The sequence below is a fragment of the Colias philodice genome, chromosome 23 (genome assembly GCF_061535455.1).
Source record: "Colias philodice isolate Cphi_HAF_F1 chromosome 23, ilColPhil1 Martin Lab GWU primary, whole genome shotgun sequence".
NCBI lineage: Eukaryota > Metazoa > Arthropoda > Insecta > Lepidoptera > Pieridae > Colias > Colias philodice.
In genome coordinates this window covers 6,275,439-6,293,008 of record NC_143108.1, presented here as the reverse complement: position 1 = coordinate 6,293,008, position 17,570 = coordinate 6,275,439, and the positions used below count along the sequence as shown (strand labels likewise).

At 32.4% G+C, this 17,570-nt stretch overlaps 1 protein-coding gene across 1 annotated transcript; it reads left to right on the top strand.

Moving 5' to 3' along the window:
• The first annotated feature begins 1,880 nt into the window (after positions 1–1,880).
• LOC149478094 (facilitated trehalose transporter Tret1-like) lies at positions 1,881–16,025 on the top strand. The gene is made up of 7 exons (XM_089709895.1): positions 1,881–2,023; positions 11,133–11,288; positions 11,612–11,814; positions 13,033–13,219; positions 13,673–14,058; positions 14,790–14,901; positions 15,654–16,025. Exons 1-7 carry the CDS (start codon positions 1,969–1,971, stop codon positions 15,947–15,949), a joined length of 1,395 nt encoding a protein of 464 aa, XP_089566021.1. The 5' UTR covers positions 1,881–1,968; the 3' UTR covers positions 15,950–16,025.
• Positions 16,026–17,570: the final 1,545 nt, after the last annotated feature.

The following is a 17,570-nucleotide window of genomic DNA, read 5'->3' as shown; positions in this document are numbered from 1 at the left end:
TGGAGGGCACGGCGATGCGTTTTTGCTCTGGCGGTCAAAAGGTTAAAAGTAAAAAAGCGGAAATAAAAAAAAACATATTATATGAGTCAGTTAAACATGGTTAAACAGAAATAAATTATTGTATTATACTTTTTTATACATGTGTTAGTAATAGTATTGAAAAAAAAAAGTTCAAATTATTGCTAAAATATTTCCTCAACCACGTGTATTTTTTTGGATATGCAATACGGCAACACTGAATGGCGTCGTATTTTCGTAGAAAAATTTTTCGAAGTAAAGGAGAAATTTCGAATAATACGATACTTAGTGATGGTACGTGATCCCAGTGTCTTTCATATTTTTTGTTGTATTATTTTTAAATAGTTTTATGACACAAATAGGCATTTTACTTCAGATTTTGTTCAAAATCTTTATAAATTATCAGTTCACCCTCTCCACACAATGCTTGTGACACGACTGGCTTGGGTACGCCGAATTCGGCGTACTATAAGTTGCCGCATTTTTCAAGTACGCCGGCGGTATCTAGTCGTAGCGCGCGCGCGGAGACCAATCCATAATCTAAGTATTAGGCCATTCTCCCATTACGATACGCACAGGCGATTCAAGTATCCTGCAGGTCTCGGAGACTAGTCGCCGCGGAGTATCTCACATACATTTGTATGTAGGCTCGCACACTACGCTACCGGTACAATGTATGTGAGATATTCCGCGGCGACTAGTCTCCGAGACTTGCAGGATACTTGAATCGCCTGTGCGTATAGCAATGGGAAAATGGCCTTAGATGATTTTAATTGTACACAATACAGTATACACAATACTTATGAGCGTTTCATTTGTTTTTATTAGCACACCAAACGACCAAATTCAGGAGCCAATGTTCAATAGCAGAATACCTATGTCTAACTACCTATTTTGCTTATGGGAAAGATAGGTAAGTAACTCCTTCCTATAAAATTAATATTCTTATCGTAATGGCAATTAATAATGTAATGGAGAACTATCAAATTAAATCTCTCTTTCTTCCGTTTTGAATATAAATCTAAAAAATTCAATTTGTGGATTATTATCCGATGTAATATAGGTACTAAGGTCAGCAAGTAGCAAAGTACAATATCTTACAAACATTGTTCTATTGATAAAAAATGATATCTGTACTAAGTCTGTACTATTAAAGATGTGTACAAAATAAAACTAAAAAAATGAATTCCGTGAATATATTTTATCATTGTTGATTGAAGGGGTTAAACTGTACTTTATAGGGCGTCGAGTTAAGAGTCGTATTTTTGTTGTACTTAGCTAGCCTTAGATGCAACCTAAATCTGAAATTTCATATGTAGGAAACTTTCAGTTTTTGAGTTACGAATTTTTGAAAATGGGAAAATCTCTCGACTCTCACCTCGACACCCTAAAATTGAGGGTTTTTATTTGCTGATTATAGGTACCATATCACTGTTGCAAGGTTTTATAATTTGATTGATTCTAATTAATTAAGTCTATCACATAAGATCACAATAATATACAATATAATTTATTATATTTTTAGCTAGGTAACTACGGAACTACCACACATTTAAATACATAGTTACTTTTTTATGTGTTTTTAAATTCGAATTTTTTAAATGATATTTGTCACTGCTATTATTACATTTCACACATTCCACATCATTGATATTATAGATGCGAATTTGCTTACTTACCTGGATATTTTTAAAAGCAAATTTTATCTGAAAGTTGACATTTTTTCAAGATTTTTTCACTCTTTGTCTATTCTTAGTGAATACCATGAAACTTACAATTACGACAATTTTTATGTAGGAGCAATAGATCTAGTTAGCTATTACAAAGTCATGTTCATTCACCACACTCCGTATTGGCTTTGACAGAAACCGGATGGATTTCGCGCGTTTTTTAATTTTTTCTTTTTTTTTTCGTGTGTTTTTTGCCAGTGACATTTAAAAAGTTTAAACAATGAAATTCCAAATATCACCAACTCTGGTGCGACAATATGCGGTGGTTTTAGTGGGTAATGTAATATTTTTAATGTTTTGTACAGAACAACTATCCATGCTTAACTTTCGTAGTAAATTAAGGTAAACTTGACGAACATTTTAATTACTACTAGTAATTAAAATGTTCGTCAAGTTTACCTTAATACCTACTTACAAAGGTAGGTAGAAACAGATTAATTATTATTTTAAAATATAATGTAGGTAGGTACAGATTGCTGGAGACACTCCCTGTAAAGAAATATGATAAATGGTATGAGTGAAAATGCATATATTTATTATAATTATGTTCTCTTAAATATGAGTCAGTTACAATACAATTTTATTCAAAATAAGGTGTTAATTATGTAAAAAAAATCTAACCCTTGAATTGATTAATAGAATATAATATGTGGTCAACAATGGTTTTAAGTGGTTTCGAATAATTAATTTATTAAAAAAAAATATCGTAATTTTTTATTAGACTATAAAAAGAAATAGTAGGTGTAGGTATATTTGTTTAATATCCTTTATATTTTATTACAATGTTTTAATAATTGTTTTGCTTTAGTTTTAAATTAATTTCCATAGAAATAAAAATAAAGAAAAATCATTAAAACTTATGACATAGGTAGCAGTTGTAGGTTGGTACATTTTATAAGATTTACTTGTATATTTAATTCGTACACAATTATTTCTTAAGGACCATCAGTAATATGCCTTCATGTGACGATCCCATATAGTTTGAAACCTTTATCCCCTCACTATAGGTCTTTTTGGATACGTTCTTCCTGTTTCTCACAGAAATTTCCAGATTATCTTGAAATTTATCCAGGAGACTGTGGGGCAAGTGTAGCTTTATGTTTCGAACTTGCTCATAAATTATTGAAGTTTTTCAACATCTTTTGCACGATTTCTTTATAATTTGGTGCTTAAAATTTACCTTAGATTTAACAACACTGTACCTCTCCATAATTTACATTCAGCATCGGTTATAATTATAAATTTGTGAAATTTTCATCTTTTATCAATTTTCAACGCGACCGTAGGGCCGTCGGATATTCTTCTTATATTTCTAGATTCTTTCAATGACCTAAATTTCCATATTAATTATTAATTATTGATCCCCATGAATAATTTGCTTTGCTATAATCTCACAAAATAGATAACATCAAGGGAATTTGCTGTATCCACTTTACTGACCAAGTGCTACTCGGTTATTTCAACTCGATACAAACTTCGGTTTGAACAACAATGCGAACATTGTGGTTCATAAAAATGTTTTTTTTTTTTACATACACCATTAATATTCTGATATTCTACAGCCAGTTTTATTAAATAGGCTTATGTATGAGCGAAGAAATGTGCAGAAAACGGAATTTATCAAAAAAATAAACACTTGTTTAAATGACCCGTATTCTGAAGAGCCTTCAGATAATTAAATATATGAAAATTCAAATTAAAATAATAACTAGAGCCAATCAAATAATTCTAATTATTATATATGCAAACTGGGTACCTACTAGGAATATATTAATCTGTAGAAATATCCAGGGCAACAAAAAAAAATGTTTTTTGAGCTGTGTAATCTACCTATACATAGGTACGTGGTCATTCATAGGTACCTACTGAAAGAGATAAAACAATATTGAGAATAGATAAACAAATACTTGAATGTTATCAATAAAGATATACAGTAGACTAGACTTATTATTGTTTTTAAAAAAATACAAATCTTTTTAACACGCTTTTATTTACTATAAATAAAATAATGCAGTTACTGTGAACGTCGAACTCATTTCTATAAATCATACATAGACTGCACCACAGATACGTTAAAAAATAAGCATTGCTGCCAGCATATTTTATAAATGTTTACTGTATAATGCTATTTAAATAAAAAATATGAATGTTTGAATTTCCTATATGAATGTTTCATATTACCCGCGTTCCACTGCACGTATCGCGATGAAACATACATTCGATTAATCTGCGTTCTATCACATCTATTATTAATGAATCAATGACATTGAGAATATTACGAATCAGGATCAGGATACATCTTTCAAAAATACAGGGGCCGTATTATGACCTCTTATTTCCTGTCAGTGAGTGCCGTGATATGAATATCGTACCAGCTCCCACGACACAAGTTCTCTTAGTGTGCTATTATTAGTAGCTGTTATTATTCGTTAATCCATACTAATATTATAAATGCGAAAGTAACTCTGTCTGTCTGTCTGTTACTCAATCACGCCTTAACTACTGAACCAATTTGCATGAAATTTGGTATAGAGATATTTTGATACCCGAGAAAGGACATAGGAAAGGTTTTATCCCGGAAATCCTACGGGAACGGGTTTTTCTTTGAAAACGCGGGCGAAGCCGCGAGCGGAAAGCTAGTACTTAAATATACTTATAATGTGTAATAAGCTACAGAAAATTCTTTATTGTTAGGTATTGTGTTTTTTGCTTAAATAAATAATTTTTCATTTTTTATTTTTCATTTTCAATTCAACTGACTGGCAAATGGCCATGGCTGGTTATTGCGATCATAATATGAATTTGCCAGTCAGTTCAATTCACGGCGTAATCTGTCTGGAAATAAGAGGTCATAATACGGCCCCTGATCGTATTTAGACAGATAAATGTTATTTGTTTTGATATGACTTGCATGAAGCAGTTGCAACTTCTTTATTACCTAGGTAGGTATATAGGTATCTAATCTTGTACACTTGGACACGGATTTGTCGTGATAATTTTTTGCAATTGGGTAACTAGGTCAGCAATGGAGATAAAAGATATTGGACAAATAATAATGATTGTTTTTATAAATGTAGCATGTATAATCTATGATATTACGTAGTGTCGTAGTAAATAGCTAACTTTGTTATGATTATATATAATTTTGTATGTATTTTACTATATTATCTGAGGCATTTTTGACGTGACAACGTCTTATAATTCGATAGCGCCGGCTGCACGCACGAAAAAACATGACTCATGCGGCGTTACCTCGCTCTGAGGCGTTCCATGTTAGGCTTGAAGTGCGAGCGAGAGCGCGGAACGAGCGACAAAGAAGCGGAAACGTACGTTGTCACGTTCAACTATCGTCAGTAAACCGACTTTACAGACAACCAATTTTTTTTTTCATAAAAATCTTTCGAAGTCCGAAGACTGCAATATTAAAAATTTAAAACCACTACGTCACTATTAAAATCTTATTCCTATCGGTTTTATCATTTGAACACAATTACCCTGAATTAGATGCGTTCTGAATATTTATCATGTTGCAATGTCATGGCTCATGGTCTACCTTGAACTATCTACCCATAGCGTATAGGTTTCTGGTCTACTAGAATCTGATGGCATATTTATATTTATAAAATAAAAGATTTTCACGTGGCAACTTTATTTGACAACAGCTATCAAATTGGTTGTCAAATTATTTGTCTTCTTCGCAGTTGATGAATAATTTTTAGGATTTTGTTTATAAAATCTTCGAACATGTCGAAAAAGCGGCTGCGATCACAAGCAAGAGGTGTTGTTTACAATGTGTATAGAAAAATATTCGATGAAGAAGGGTCAGAAACATAACAATTTTCAATTTTGAAGATTTTATTGGTAAATTTGACTTACCCGTTTTGATACTTTTAATTAAAAATATTATAAGTAGGTAACTATAATATTTTTTGTTGATTACAATATAATTTTATGAAAACTTATTACAGGAGTTTCCAATACGGCTATTCGTCAAGTCTAAGCTGTCCAAGTCAACTTTATAATGTGTGTATCTGTTAATACTTACGAAAATAAACATAGTTAAATTATTTTATTTTTGCTTTATTTCATAAAAAATTATAAGCAATCTAGTTTTGATCTGCATTATCATTATATCCATATTTTGACATGGCATAATGATAATGATTTAAACAAATATAGGTATGTGTAAATAATAATATGTCTAATATACATATAAAACTAATATGTATATTAAACATGAAAGTATGTACATACATAATACAGTATTGTCCACTTATGTAATGTGACTAATGATATTGAGGACAAAATAAAAAGTTTTAATTGAGTGAGTTCAGCAATTTGAGTTACATTTTTAACGCTTAGTTCTTATCATAATTTGGTCTTCATAATATTATTATAAGATTAGGACTGTAAAGTTTACAATTATTACTGAAGTAACAATTTAATAAAATATAATTGTTACCTGTTAATGTTGCCAATTTCATTGCTACAACCAAAACAATATGACCCCAATAAAATAAGTCTAAAGGATTCGGTACAAATGTATACTATAGGGATACAAACATACAGGTAAACCTAATAAAAGCACAGATCATGTTATACCTACTATTCATAGTAGTAATAAAAGTAAAAAATTAGTGCAAATGCAAGCTCAGCAAATTTAAATATCCAAAGGTGAATATAATGTCAAAAGGAACCTCATTATTATTATCAATGAATTAACGTAACTGTCTCGTCTGTTTTTTGCAGCGCGATTTTCCCGAAGGTCACTCAACCGGTTCTATTACTAGTAAAGTTTTGTTTTCATTTCGTAATTAATAATTATATTGAAGATCAGAGCTTTGTAAAGTTTTGGGGTTCCGTATATTATATTATTTTGATGTTTTATATTGATGTTTTTCGTCTAAAAAATGGAGTGTAGATAGCTCCAAAATAAAACTGTAAACTTTAAATACATGTCCTATACTATATGGATTGATCGAGACAGATTTTTGGAGTACCTACTTATTTTGTATAGTTTTACAACCGACGAAATTATAATGCACAAGATAACGTTCTGTCAGCCTGTCGGCTTATCCCATGGACACAGACATTCTTTGAGAAGAATCTGAGATTTTAGTTATATAGTATTTACTATTTACTATGTATTTGGTATCAGAATTATGATCGAAAATGCTTTGTAAAAAAATAAAAAAAAAAATGTGGCACTCGGGGACTGCCATGCCGCGGTAAAGCTATTGCATAGCATGCCTTCAAGCCACACCTCCGAGCCCGTCGGAGTGGGGAGCGTGAGGTTTTTTCGTTATGGAATTTCTCGATTCGGTCCCCGCACTCAAGGCCCGCGATAGAAGCTATGCAATAGCTTAAAAATAAGAAGTATCAAGATCGTTCAGTCCATTTTCCCTAGGGTTGCACACTCAAAATTTTGATTTCCCTAATTGCCATCAGATTCTGGTTTACCTATAATAATGGTATATATCCTTATTGCGTACCTATATACGTATATATATATAAGTAGTTAGGTACCATTTAAAGAAATAAAATTAAAAATAGTTTATTTCGTTTCTAATTTTACACAATATGGAGTAGTAGGGCCCTCCTAGTAAGTTTAGGATAAAACTTGTGTCAGGACAACCCACTCTTCCTTAACTTAAAATAGGTTAGGTACATGAAAAAAATAAACTGTTATAGGTAAACCAGAATCTGATGGCAATTAGGGAAATCAAAATTTTGAGTGTGCAACCCTAGGGAAAATGGACTGAACGATCTTGATACTGCTTATTTTTTATTTTGTCCTAAATATCATTACTCACATTACATAAGTGGACAATACTGTACTTAATAATGAGATATCCACTTAATATTATGTAGGTACATACTTACATGTATAATATACAATTATACAAATTACTTTTATACAGGTAATACATATTATTATTTACACATACCTATATTTGTATATTCCTTACCAGTATGCCATGTGAAAATATCGATATAATGATAATGTAGATCAAAACTGCTTATAATTTTTTATAAAATAAAATAAGAATAAAATAAAATTATGTTTATTTTCGTAAGTATTCACAGACACACATTATAAAATTGACTTGGACAGCTTGGACTTGACGAATAGCCGTATTGGAAACTCCTGTAATAAGTTTTCATAAAATTGTATTCTAATCAACAAACAATATTATAGTTACCTACATATAATATTTTTTAATTTATAGTATCAAAACGGGTAAGTCCAATTTACCAATAAAATCTTCAAAATTGAAAATTGTGATGTGTTTGACCCTTCTTCATCGAATGTTTTTCTATACACATTATAAACAACACCTCTTGCTTGTGATCGCAGCGGCTTTTTCGACATTTTCAAAGATTTTTTAGACAAAATCCTAAAAATTATTCATCAACTGCAAAAAAGACAAATAATTTGACATCCAATTTGATAGTTGTCAAATAAGTTGCCACATAAAAATCTTTTATTTCTTAAATATAAATATGCCATCAGATTCTGGTAGACCTATAATAACTAAATATTAATACATAGTTAAGTGTGAAGTGTAACAATTTGTTAAATTACTAAATAATATAGAAATAATAATTACACAGTGCATGACGTAGCAAGGAGTTTTTCTATGTCATCATAATTAAGTATTTTTAGCCAGTTCATTGTTTTGTTTTTTTAAATCACAGCAAAATAATCTATTACTGTCTTACCACAAAAAACTTTTTCTGGTTTGTCGTATTTCACATAGACAACTATTAAGTGAAAGATCCCTGGTTTAAAGTTAGACTAGCGTTTAGCTACTATTATGTATTCTGTGGTTAGACTGTGTTTAATTTTTTTGTGGGTTAATGAGTTAGCTGAGTATTGGCATCTGGCAAAATCAGTTTTGGTACAACGAGTTTTAATTACCTCCTTCTTTCCTAGTATTCTGTTACCATACCATAGAGAAGGTCAAATATTATGAACAAAACGGCCCCTATAATAAAAAAAAACAATTTGGCATTAGTTAAGTAGGTAATTATTGAAGTGAAACTTCTTTATCGGGGTTGGAAAAAAATTTAGTGTAGGTAACATTTTTTCGTTACGCGTGACATTTTTCCGTTACGCGCCATCTTTTTCTTATCCCTACCACGCGTGATTCGACGTATTTCTGTAAAGTTGCATATAGTAAATTATTTTTTGAAAAATAAGGTCATAAAGAAGTTTCACTTCTTACGTGTGTACACTAGTACTTACACGCACACATTTTTATTTTTATTTCAGTCAATGCTTTGTCTGTAAATGACTAGTTATTTTTAAGTAGGTAGTAATGATTTTCCTGTTTTTGGTATAACGCGAGTATTATCATAATATTATAGTAGGTACAAGATTTTATTTTAAAAATGTATCTTTAACTTCTGTAACAAAGATCTTAGAAATAAATTGCACCACATTGTAGCATGGTAAACAAGGAATTAGTTACAATAAGTATTCTAGGGATATATCAAGACCTTTGAACTGAATTTTACGAGCAATAATGCAGCATAATTTTATTGCTCGTAATAAAATATTAATTAAATTATTAGCTATTATAATGAACATTGATTTATAATTTCCAGAAACTATTTACATACGTTCCTCTATCACAATCCAATAAATATTAAATTATCATGATATGTGTCCTCTATATCATCATCAGTCCATATACGTTCCCACTAATGGGACACGGGCCTCTTATGAGGATACAGGCCATAATCCACCACGCTAGCCAAGTGCGGGTTGGCGGATGACACATGTCGGTTTCCTCACGATGTTTTCCTTCACCGTTCGAGCAGTGGTGATGTTACAATATGCGCAGATAATTGAAAAATCAATTTATTTCCTGTGTCCTCTACATTGCGTACATTTTCCAAAGTAACTACCTAAATTTTCTACAACTCGAGAATGGCTAAATTTATTTGGAGAAAAGATTTGGAAAGAAAATTATAGATGAAGGACATGGCTACATTCATATCACAATTAAGGAGCCAATTAAGGGTCCGATTCAAATATTACCCCTGCTACAGGTACGTGAGTAGCTGATTTAAGGCTACATTTGACAAAAATCTGCTAGTGTTTTATAATTTAATCTTGCACTTAAAAGATTCACAATCAGACTCATTAAACAAGAGACAAGGTTTATAATACGCGAATTATCAAAGAACACAAATTAGCTTTAGAAGTATTAAAAGAATATTATCATTGACCAAACTAAATTAAAACCATTAAAACACATCTACAAAAACGAAAACAAAGAAACTTAACTACAAGTAGTATAAGTAGTAGTAGGTATCGGATAAAAAAAGAACACGACGTGTCAAAAGTCAAACTTCTTTGGCAAGATTCAAAGATACCAAAATCATCGCTTCAATCCACTACGTGACGTTATTGCCATGACGAAATCTTGAAATTTTACTAACAATGCATCTAAAGAAGTTCCACTTCATGCTTCGACAATACGTAACAATAATAAATTAATAACTTAAATATAATAAGAAGAAATATTACATTTTTGTTATACCTATTAGTTACACTTGTAATAACACTTGTTTTAAAACCGTCGCTTCATCGCCATAAAGTATGTTTAAATAAGATAATAAGTAGGTACTAATTAAAAAAATTATGTTTGTTTTATTACAATAATAAGTTAAACAGGTGTTTGTAACTTTATTAACAAGGATGAGTTTTAACGCTTTATCTCATGAGATTTCTTATCATTAAACAATTATGGATATTTAAGATTAAAGAATCTAAAAGATATTTGTACCTGTATTAACTGCGAGTCATCTGTTTTTTTTTTTTGTAAAATAGATAATTTGCCACCAGAGTCGAGAGACAGACCTTAAATAATAAATATGCATCAGTTCTTCTTCTTATTGAGGTCAAACTTTTGGAGAGAGACAGCGATAGTTTTATAATTACCTAATTTTTAAAAGTGTCTTCAACCAAATTTCCTCAAAAACATAACCTAAAATCTACTTCATCTTTCGGATATTTGTATTCTGTATCCCTAACCTATATTTTTATTAGTTTTCATCCCAATTCAACCGCAAGTCAACTTGCAAGGCAAGATCTCTTTAGAGTTTCTCTCTTTTCATTCCTACTTTATTGGGTAGGTATATTCTTCCGGAACATTATTGGGTATAATAAAGGTTCTTCTTTTGTTATAATGATTTATTTCTTCTTCTTCTTCTTCTTTTTCCAAGTGACAACTCCCGATCCCAGTGAGGACGGATTCTGCCAATGTCAAGTTTTGAACAGATGATCAGTTTAAGTAAAGGCTCATGTTAAGCGTGCTCTGTGCTGTGGAAAAATCACGGATTAGATTCAATGATTTATTTATACAATTTCAGTTAATCTGTGCATGCTATCAACGGGCATGAGTATAGCATGGCCGTCACCAATGTTGGTGAAACTGACAGATGTAAATGAAACTCCTCTGGAAAGACCACTGACGGCAAGCGAAGGCTCCTGGATGGTGGCTTTGGGGTTCCTGTTTGGTGGTATTAGTGAGTATTTAAGTCATGTTTATACTATTATCTATACTTGTATGTTGTTGTATGTATGGTTTTCACGCATAAACTACTGGACCGATTTTGATGAAATTTGGCACAGATAATCTTTAGACCCTGAGAAAGAACATAGACTACCTTTTATTGCGAAATATGTACCACGGGCGAAGCCTAGCCGGTGCGGACCGCTAGGAAGAAATAACACGGGAGGCCGGGTTAAATATTAGTTTGAATGTAATAAGAATGTACTACGATTCAACACAACTGCCTAATTATAAGTAAAATATTTTTTTTTAATAAAAATATTTTTAATGTTTCAGTTAACGTACTCGGCGGAATATTACTAGACATAATCGGTCGAAAAGCCTCTGTGTTCGTAACCTTTGTGCCGAAATTGTCAATGAGTATATTCCTCATATTTGCGACTAAACCCTGGATGGTGATATTCGCCCGGACCGTGTTTTTGATCGGCGATTGTTTAGTTCTGGTTGTCGTGCCTACATACTCTTCCGAAATAGCCAGTGTAAGTACTTTTAATGTAAATTACCTAATTAATTTCTATATCTATACTAAATAATATTATAAAGCTGAAGTTTGTTTGTTTGAACGCGCTAATCTCAGGAACTATTGGTCCAATTTGAAAAATTATTTCGGTGTTAGATAGCCCATTCATCGAGGAAGGCTATAATATATCATTACGCTAAGACCAAAAGAAGCGGATCAATGCGGGTGAAACCGCGGGGCGCAGTTAGTTAATAATAGCTGAGGAGTTTATTTATATCTTCGTTAGATAGGTACGCTAATCTCAAGAACAATTCAGAAAAAGAGCCTACGAAGATTCGTGGGTTGAAAAATGTAACTCACGTATTTTACAATACCTACATGCATAAGTAGAATAGTTGCATTTTTTTAAAATTAATCAACTTCGATACTAAATATCTATACGGAAAGTATTTCAAATACATATTATAAGGAAAAGGATAAGGATTCGTTTGAAAAAAAATCTTTTTTTTTATTGCTATTCGCTTTTAGTATCTGTTGATTATTGTTACCGATACGTTTGTGTCCTCATAATTTTTGACGTGACAACGTCTTATAATTCGATAGAGCCGGATACACGCACGAAAAAACATGACTCATGCGGCGTTACCTCGCTCTGAGGCGTTCCATGCAAGGACAAGGAAGCACAATCGGACGTTGTCACGTTCAACTATCGTCAGTAAACCGACTTTACAGACAACCAATTTTTTAATTTCCTTTACTGTGAACGGAAATTAATCCTATCTTATTTAGATTACAGTCATACAATATACGACGTAAAAAGATTCAACATTGCAATATGTACTTATAGTATTTTATTCGTGGATTCCTCGAATACATTTTTAGCTATTCACGAGCTATCGCGATATTTTTAGTTTTTATAAACTACTATCTTTCCGCCGCGGCTTCAGCCGCTTTGTGTAAAACCTTCCTCCTTCCTTTCAAACCTAAAAAATAATATACTAATGCGGAATGCCTTCCTAGAGGAACACTATCTATTAAAAACACCGCATCAAAATCCGTTGCGTTGTTTTAAAGATTTAAGCATACATAGGAATATATAGGGACAGAGAAGCGATTTTGTTTTATACTTTGTAACTAGTGACTTTAATTATTATTTTTTTTTCCTTGATCAATCATGTAGGTATTAATAAAATCGATCTTATTTGAATAGCTTAAAGGTCATTATATATTATTTCAGAAAACACACCGTGGCGCCTTAGGAACGTTTCTACAGCTGTTTTCATCTCTGGGCATCTTGATCACTCTCTCCGTTGGTCCTTTCGTCTCTTATCATACTTTTAGTTATATATTTTGTGGAGTTCTAGTTGTGAGTTTGATACCCTTGATCTTTCTACCTGAAAGCCCATATTATCAGTATTCTAAAGGTTAGTAGTTTGATTTTAAATGTTTTTACTTCTTAAGCCTTTTGCTGAACTCTGCTGCTAGTAATTTTGGTAATTAAATGTTCAGCCTTAATGTGTGCGCTAGATTTTTTGAAGTGAACACTTCTTTAGCGGCGTTGAGCACTTTTTCTGTAATGGGTATAAAATCTTAAACTCGCGTCCGGACACGTGACCTGATCGAAAAAGCGTAAGACGGATACCATTCCAAAATATCAAACATGCTCAACGTTAATAATCAAGTTTTCTGCCGGCACTCCCGGAGTGCAACCCGTCTTTTTTTTATTATTAGCTTTCACCTGAAACTAGTATTTGCCTCTTGATTTACAGTTTACACTGATAAATATATCGAATGTACTATTGTAAACTACTGATATCGAAATTCATCTCAACTTGGTCACCAATTTTGTAGTGATTCAAACGTTGCCTTTTTTACAGGAAACTATGACGCAGCATTAAAATCCCTTACCACATTTCGTGGATCTAAAGAATTAGCCGCAGAAGAAATAGAAGAATACAAGAAATCAAGAGAAGACAACATAAAAATTGACAAAATTGAAATGCTCAAAAATAAAGCGTTCTTAAAATCGCTTACCCTATGCGTTCTTCTGTTCTTTGGTTCCCAGATGGTTGGTTACAACGCTGTGACGTTTTATCTGCAGACGATATTGATCTCTACGAATACTAGTGTAATGCCCGAATTGGCGTCTGTTATTATTGGTTTGATACAAGTGGTTGCGAGCGTGTCTTTAACGATTTTGACGTCTATGTTTAAAAGGAAACAGTTACTGCTATCGTCTTTGTTTGGCTTGTTTTTGGGGATGGTAAGTGCTTCCACACATAAAAATTATTATTATACTAGAAATTGAGTTTTTGTCTTCAATTTTACTCATTATTGAAATACATTTTTCTTTAAGACATTCAGGCTTCCGTCTTTCGATCTATTGCTAATTTTTTTTTTATTAAAATCCTTTCACATGATCCGTGCAATATTCATTTAATTAATTAATAATAATCTGTTATTTAATCTAAAGATCTGCTGTGTCTATTAATTCTTACATTCATAAGTATCAGTTTCTAATACAGTATCATTGAAGTGAAACTTCTTTATCGGGGTTGGAAAAAAATTTAATGTAACATTTTTTCGTTACGCGTGACATTTTTCCGTTACGCGCCATCTTTGTCTTATCCCTACCACGCGTGATTTGCCGTATTTCTGTAAAGTTGCATATAGTAAATTATTTTTTGAAAAATAAGGTCATAAAGAAGTTTCACTTCTTACGTGTGTACACTAGTACACGCACACATTTTTTTTGAAGTGAAAACTTCTTTAGCGGCCTTGGGTATAAAATCTTAAACTCGCGTCAGGACACGTGGCCTGATCGAAAAAGCGTAAGACGGATTTTTTTTAAGCCCTTATATTCCATGCGTAAGACGGATACCATTCCAAAATATCAAACATGCTGAACGTTAATAATCAAGTTTTCACTTCTGCCGGCACTCCCGGAGTGCAACCCGTCTTTTTTTTATTAATCAATTTTATTTTGCATTTCAGATGGGATTAGGAGTGTTTTTCCAAACCCACTCTGATGGTGAAGCTGTGACAAGCTTCATGAATTACTTACCAATTATTTCCATGATACTCATAGTGTTTTGCTACAGTGCTGGTAAGTATCTTTTTAATGAAATTGTTTATTTATATATAAATGGTCCAATATATTTATGTCATCTTATCTATACTAATATGTATTATAAACCTGAAGAGATTGTTTCTTTGTTTGGACGCGCTAATCCCAGGAACTACTGGCCCGATTTGAAAAATTATTTCGGTGTAAGATAGCCCATTTATCGAGGAAGGCTAAGGCTATATATCATTACGCTAAGACCAACAGGAGCGAAGCCACGCGGGTAAAACCGCGGGGCACAGCTAGATATTAATATTAGACGTCCAAGTGAGATGGCATAATTAAACTATCGTGAACAAAAAAGAGACAACTGAAATAAATGTGGCGAAATCAATGACGTCATGGTGAAATACACACATTTCAGCTTGCCATGCCCGGAGCGCTAATAACCTATCATTGCCAAAATATTTAACATCAAACTCAAACTCAAACATTTATTTATTCAATTAGACTTCTTATAAGAGCACTTTTGAATCGTCATAACATTTTTAAACATTTACCACCGATTCGGAAAGCAGCAAAGAACCAGCATGAAACTCCATAGTTGTTTTTTTTTAATCATGTTAATATTAGATACTATTTTTAAATGGTATCTCTCGCATATAAGTCTTCTCTTTTACTCTCAGTCATAACTTAGATTACATTTCACTCACTCTACACGATTCCGGCATTCACCTGACTTTTAACTCATAAAACATCTTAGATAATATTTACATTTGTTTCTATTTTTGCAGGTATTGGCTCTCTAATCTGGCCAATATCCACAGAACTATTCGAAGGTCCAACCAGAGCATTCGGCACATCGATCGGCATATTATGTTGTCAAAGCACCGTTTTCTTTACATCTTTATATTTTCCCCTTGTGACGTCATCAGTTGGCCCAGCACCAACGTATTGGTTCTTTAGTATTTGTTGCGTAGCTGTTGCTATTCTGCTTGGTGTGTTTCTGCCAGAAACAAAGGATAAATCGTTTAGGGAAATACAGAATTCTTTGGGCAATTTTAAGGATGTCGCAAAGGACAAGGCTTAGGCTTTTCCACCAATATTGTGTGAGGATGAGAAGCGAGGAATGTGATTGTAAATAACCAATAGTATCGCTTCAGACGCGATAATAGTATAGATTAAGCGATACTATTGGTTTTTTTACTTAGAACATGCTTAGAAAATATATTAATATATAAACTGACGTAGAAGCGGTATGCGAATAAATTAGCAGTTAAAGCCGTTCCGCGTTAAACAAAGATATAATAATCTTTTAAATTTTAAACCATTAGCCAAAAAGATTTAGCAACGTATCCAACCAAACTAATTAGCTGACTTCAGACGAAACGTGTTTTTACGCGTAATTCTACCTCAGGTTATAATTATGTATTCTAAGGAACAAGGATAGAATTTAGTTTGCTGTGATAGTAAATTGAGAATATCTTGTGAAGAATTAAATCAGTACGTAGAGTGTAAACAGGTTAGAATTGTAGAGAGGAATACTCTGGGTTATAGATTTAATAAGATCAACAATAAGCGAAATGGCGTTGAGGCTTTACAAGTTGTGAATGATATACAGGTAATCTAGATAATAACAGGAAATATGAAATCTAACAAAAAAATAAAAAAATTATTCAATCGGTTTGAACTTTGAAGATTGTAAAGATGTTAGAATATTTGTAGAGAGGAATACTCGGGATTGTAGATTTAATAGGATCTACAATAAGGTTGTGTAAAAGCGTTGAGGCTCTAGCTCTGTCATAATCGATATTTTATTTAAATATAAAATCGATAATAATTGTAAAACTCGTAATTGGCGTATTGTATCATAGATATAAGTAGTATCCTGTGGTAGTATCTGTAAGCTGTGAAGTTATCAAATACTAATAAATAAGTAAATAATTTTATGTAATAGTTGTGAATAATAAAATGTAGATAAGTATAATTACTGGAAATAAAATTAAGATTGATATAATTTAATTTGTGTGTGTGTGTGTGTATACTCGTGAATACAATCAATGAAATAAATAATTTATTTAATATATTTATTTTACTAACCTAACCTATATTTTCAACCTCAGCTTCCAAACTTCTACTTTTCCCAGCTCCATTCAAAAAGCTATCGTACACCCGATATACAAAGGAGGAGAAAAAGCTATCGCCCCATAGCAGTCCTGCGTGGTCGAAGGTTCTTGAGCGCTTGGTAAATAATTGACTATTAAACTACTTAGAAAATTTCAAACTTATCTCATGTCAACAATTTGGTTTTAGGAGAAATAAAAGTACTACCACCGATGCAGTTCAGAAACTAACAACTTTTATTGTCAATAAGCTGAACTCACAAAACAAGGTTCTTACAATATTCCTCGACCTCGCCAAGGCCTTCGATACCATTCGAACTTCTTAATAAACTCGAAATAATAGGTATCCGAGGCTCGCAACTGGACTATTTTAGGAGCTACCAACAACATGAACCGAACATAAATGGTAATAATAGGAGCTTACACAAGTAAGGAGCTTCCTATTCACTACGGTGTACCTCAAGGGAGTATACTTGGGCCCACCTTATTTCTCGTCTTCATTAAATTAGTATGTATATTGTAATAAATTTGACGACGCGGTTGGCGTAGTGGTAAAGTAACTGCCTACTGACCCGACGGTCCCGGGTT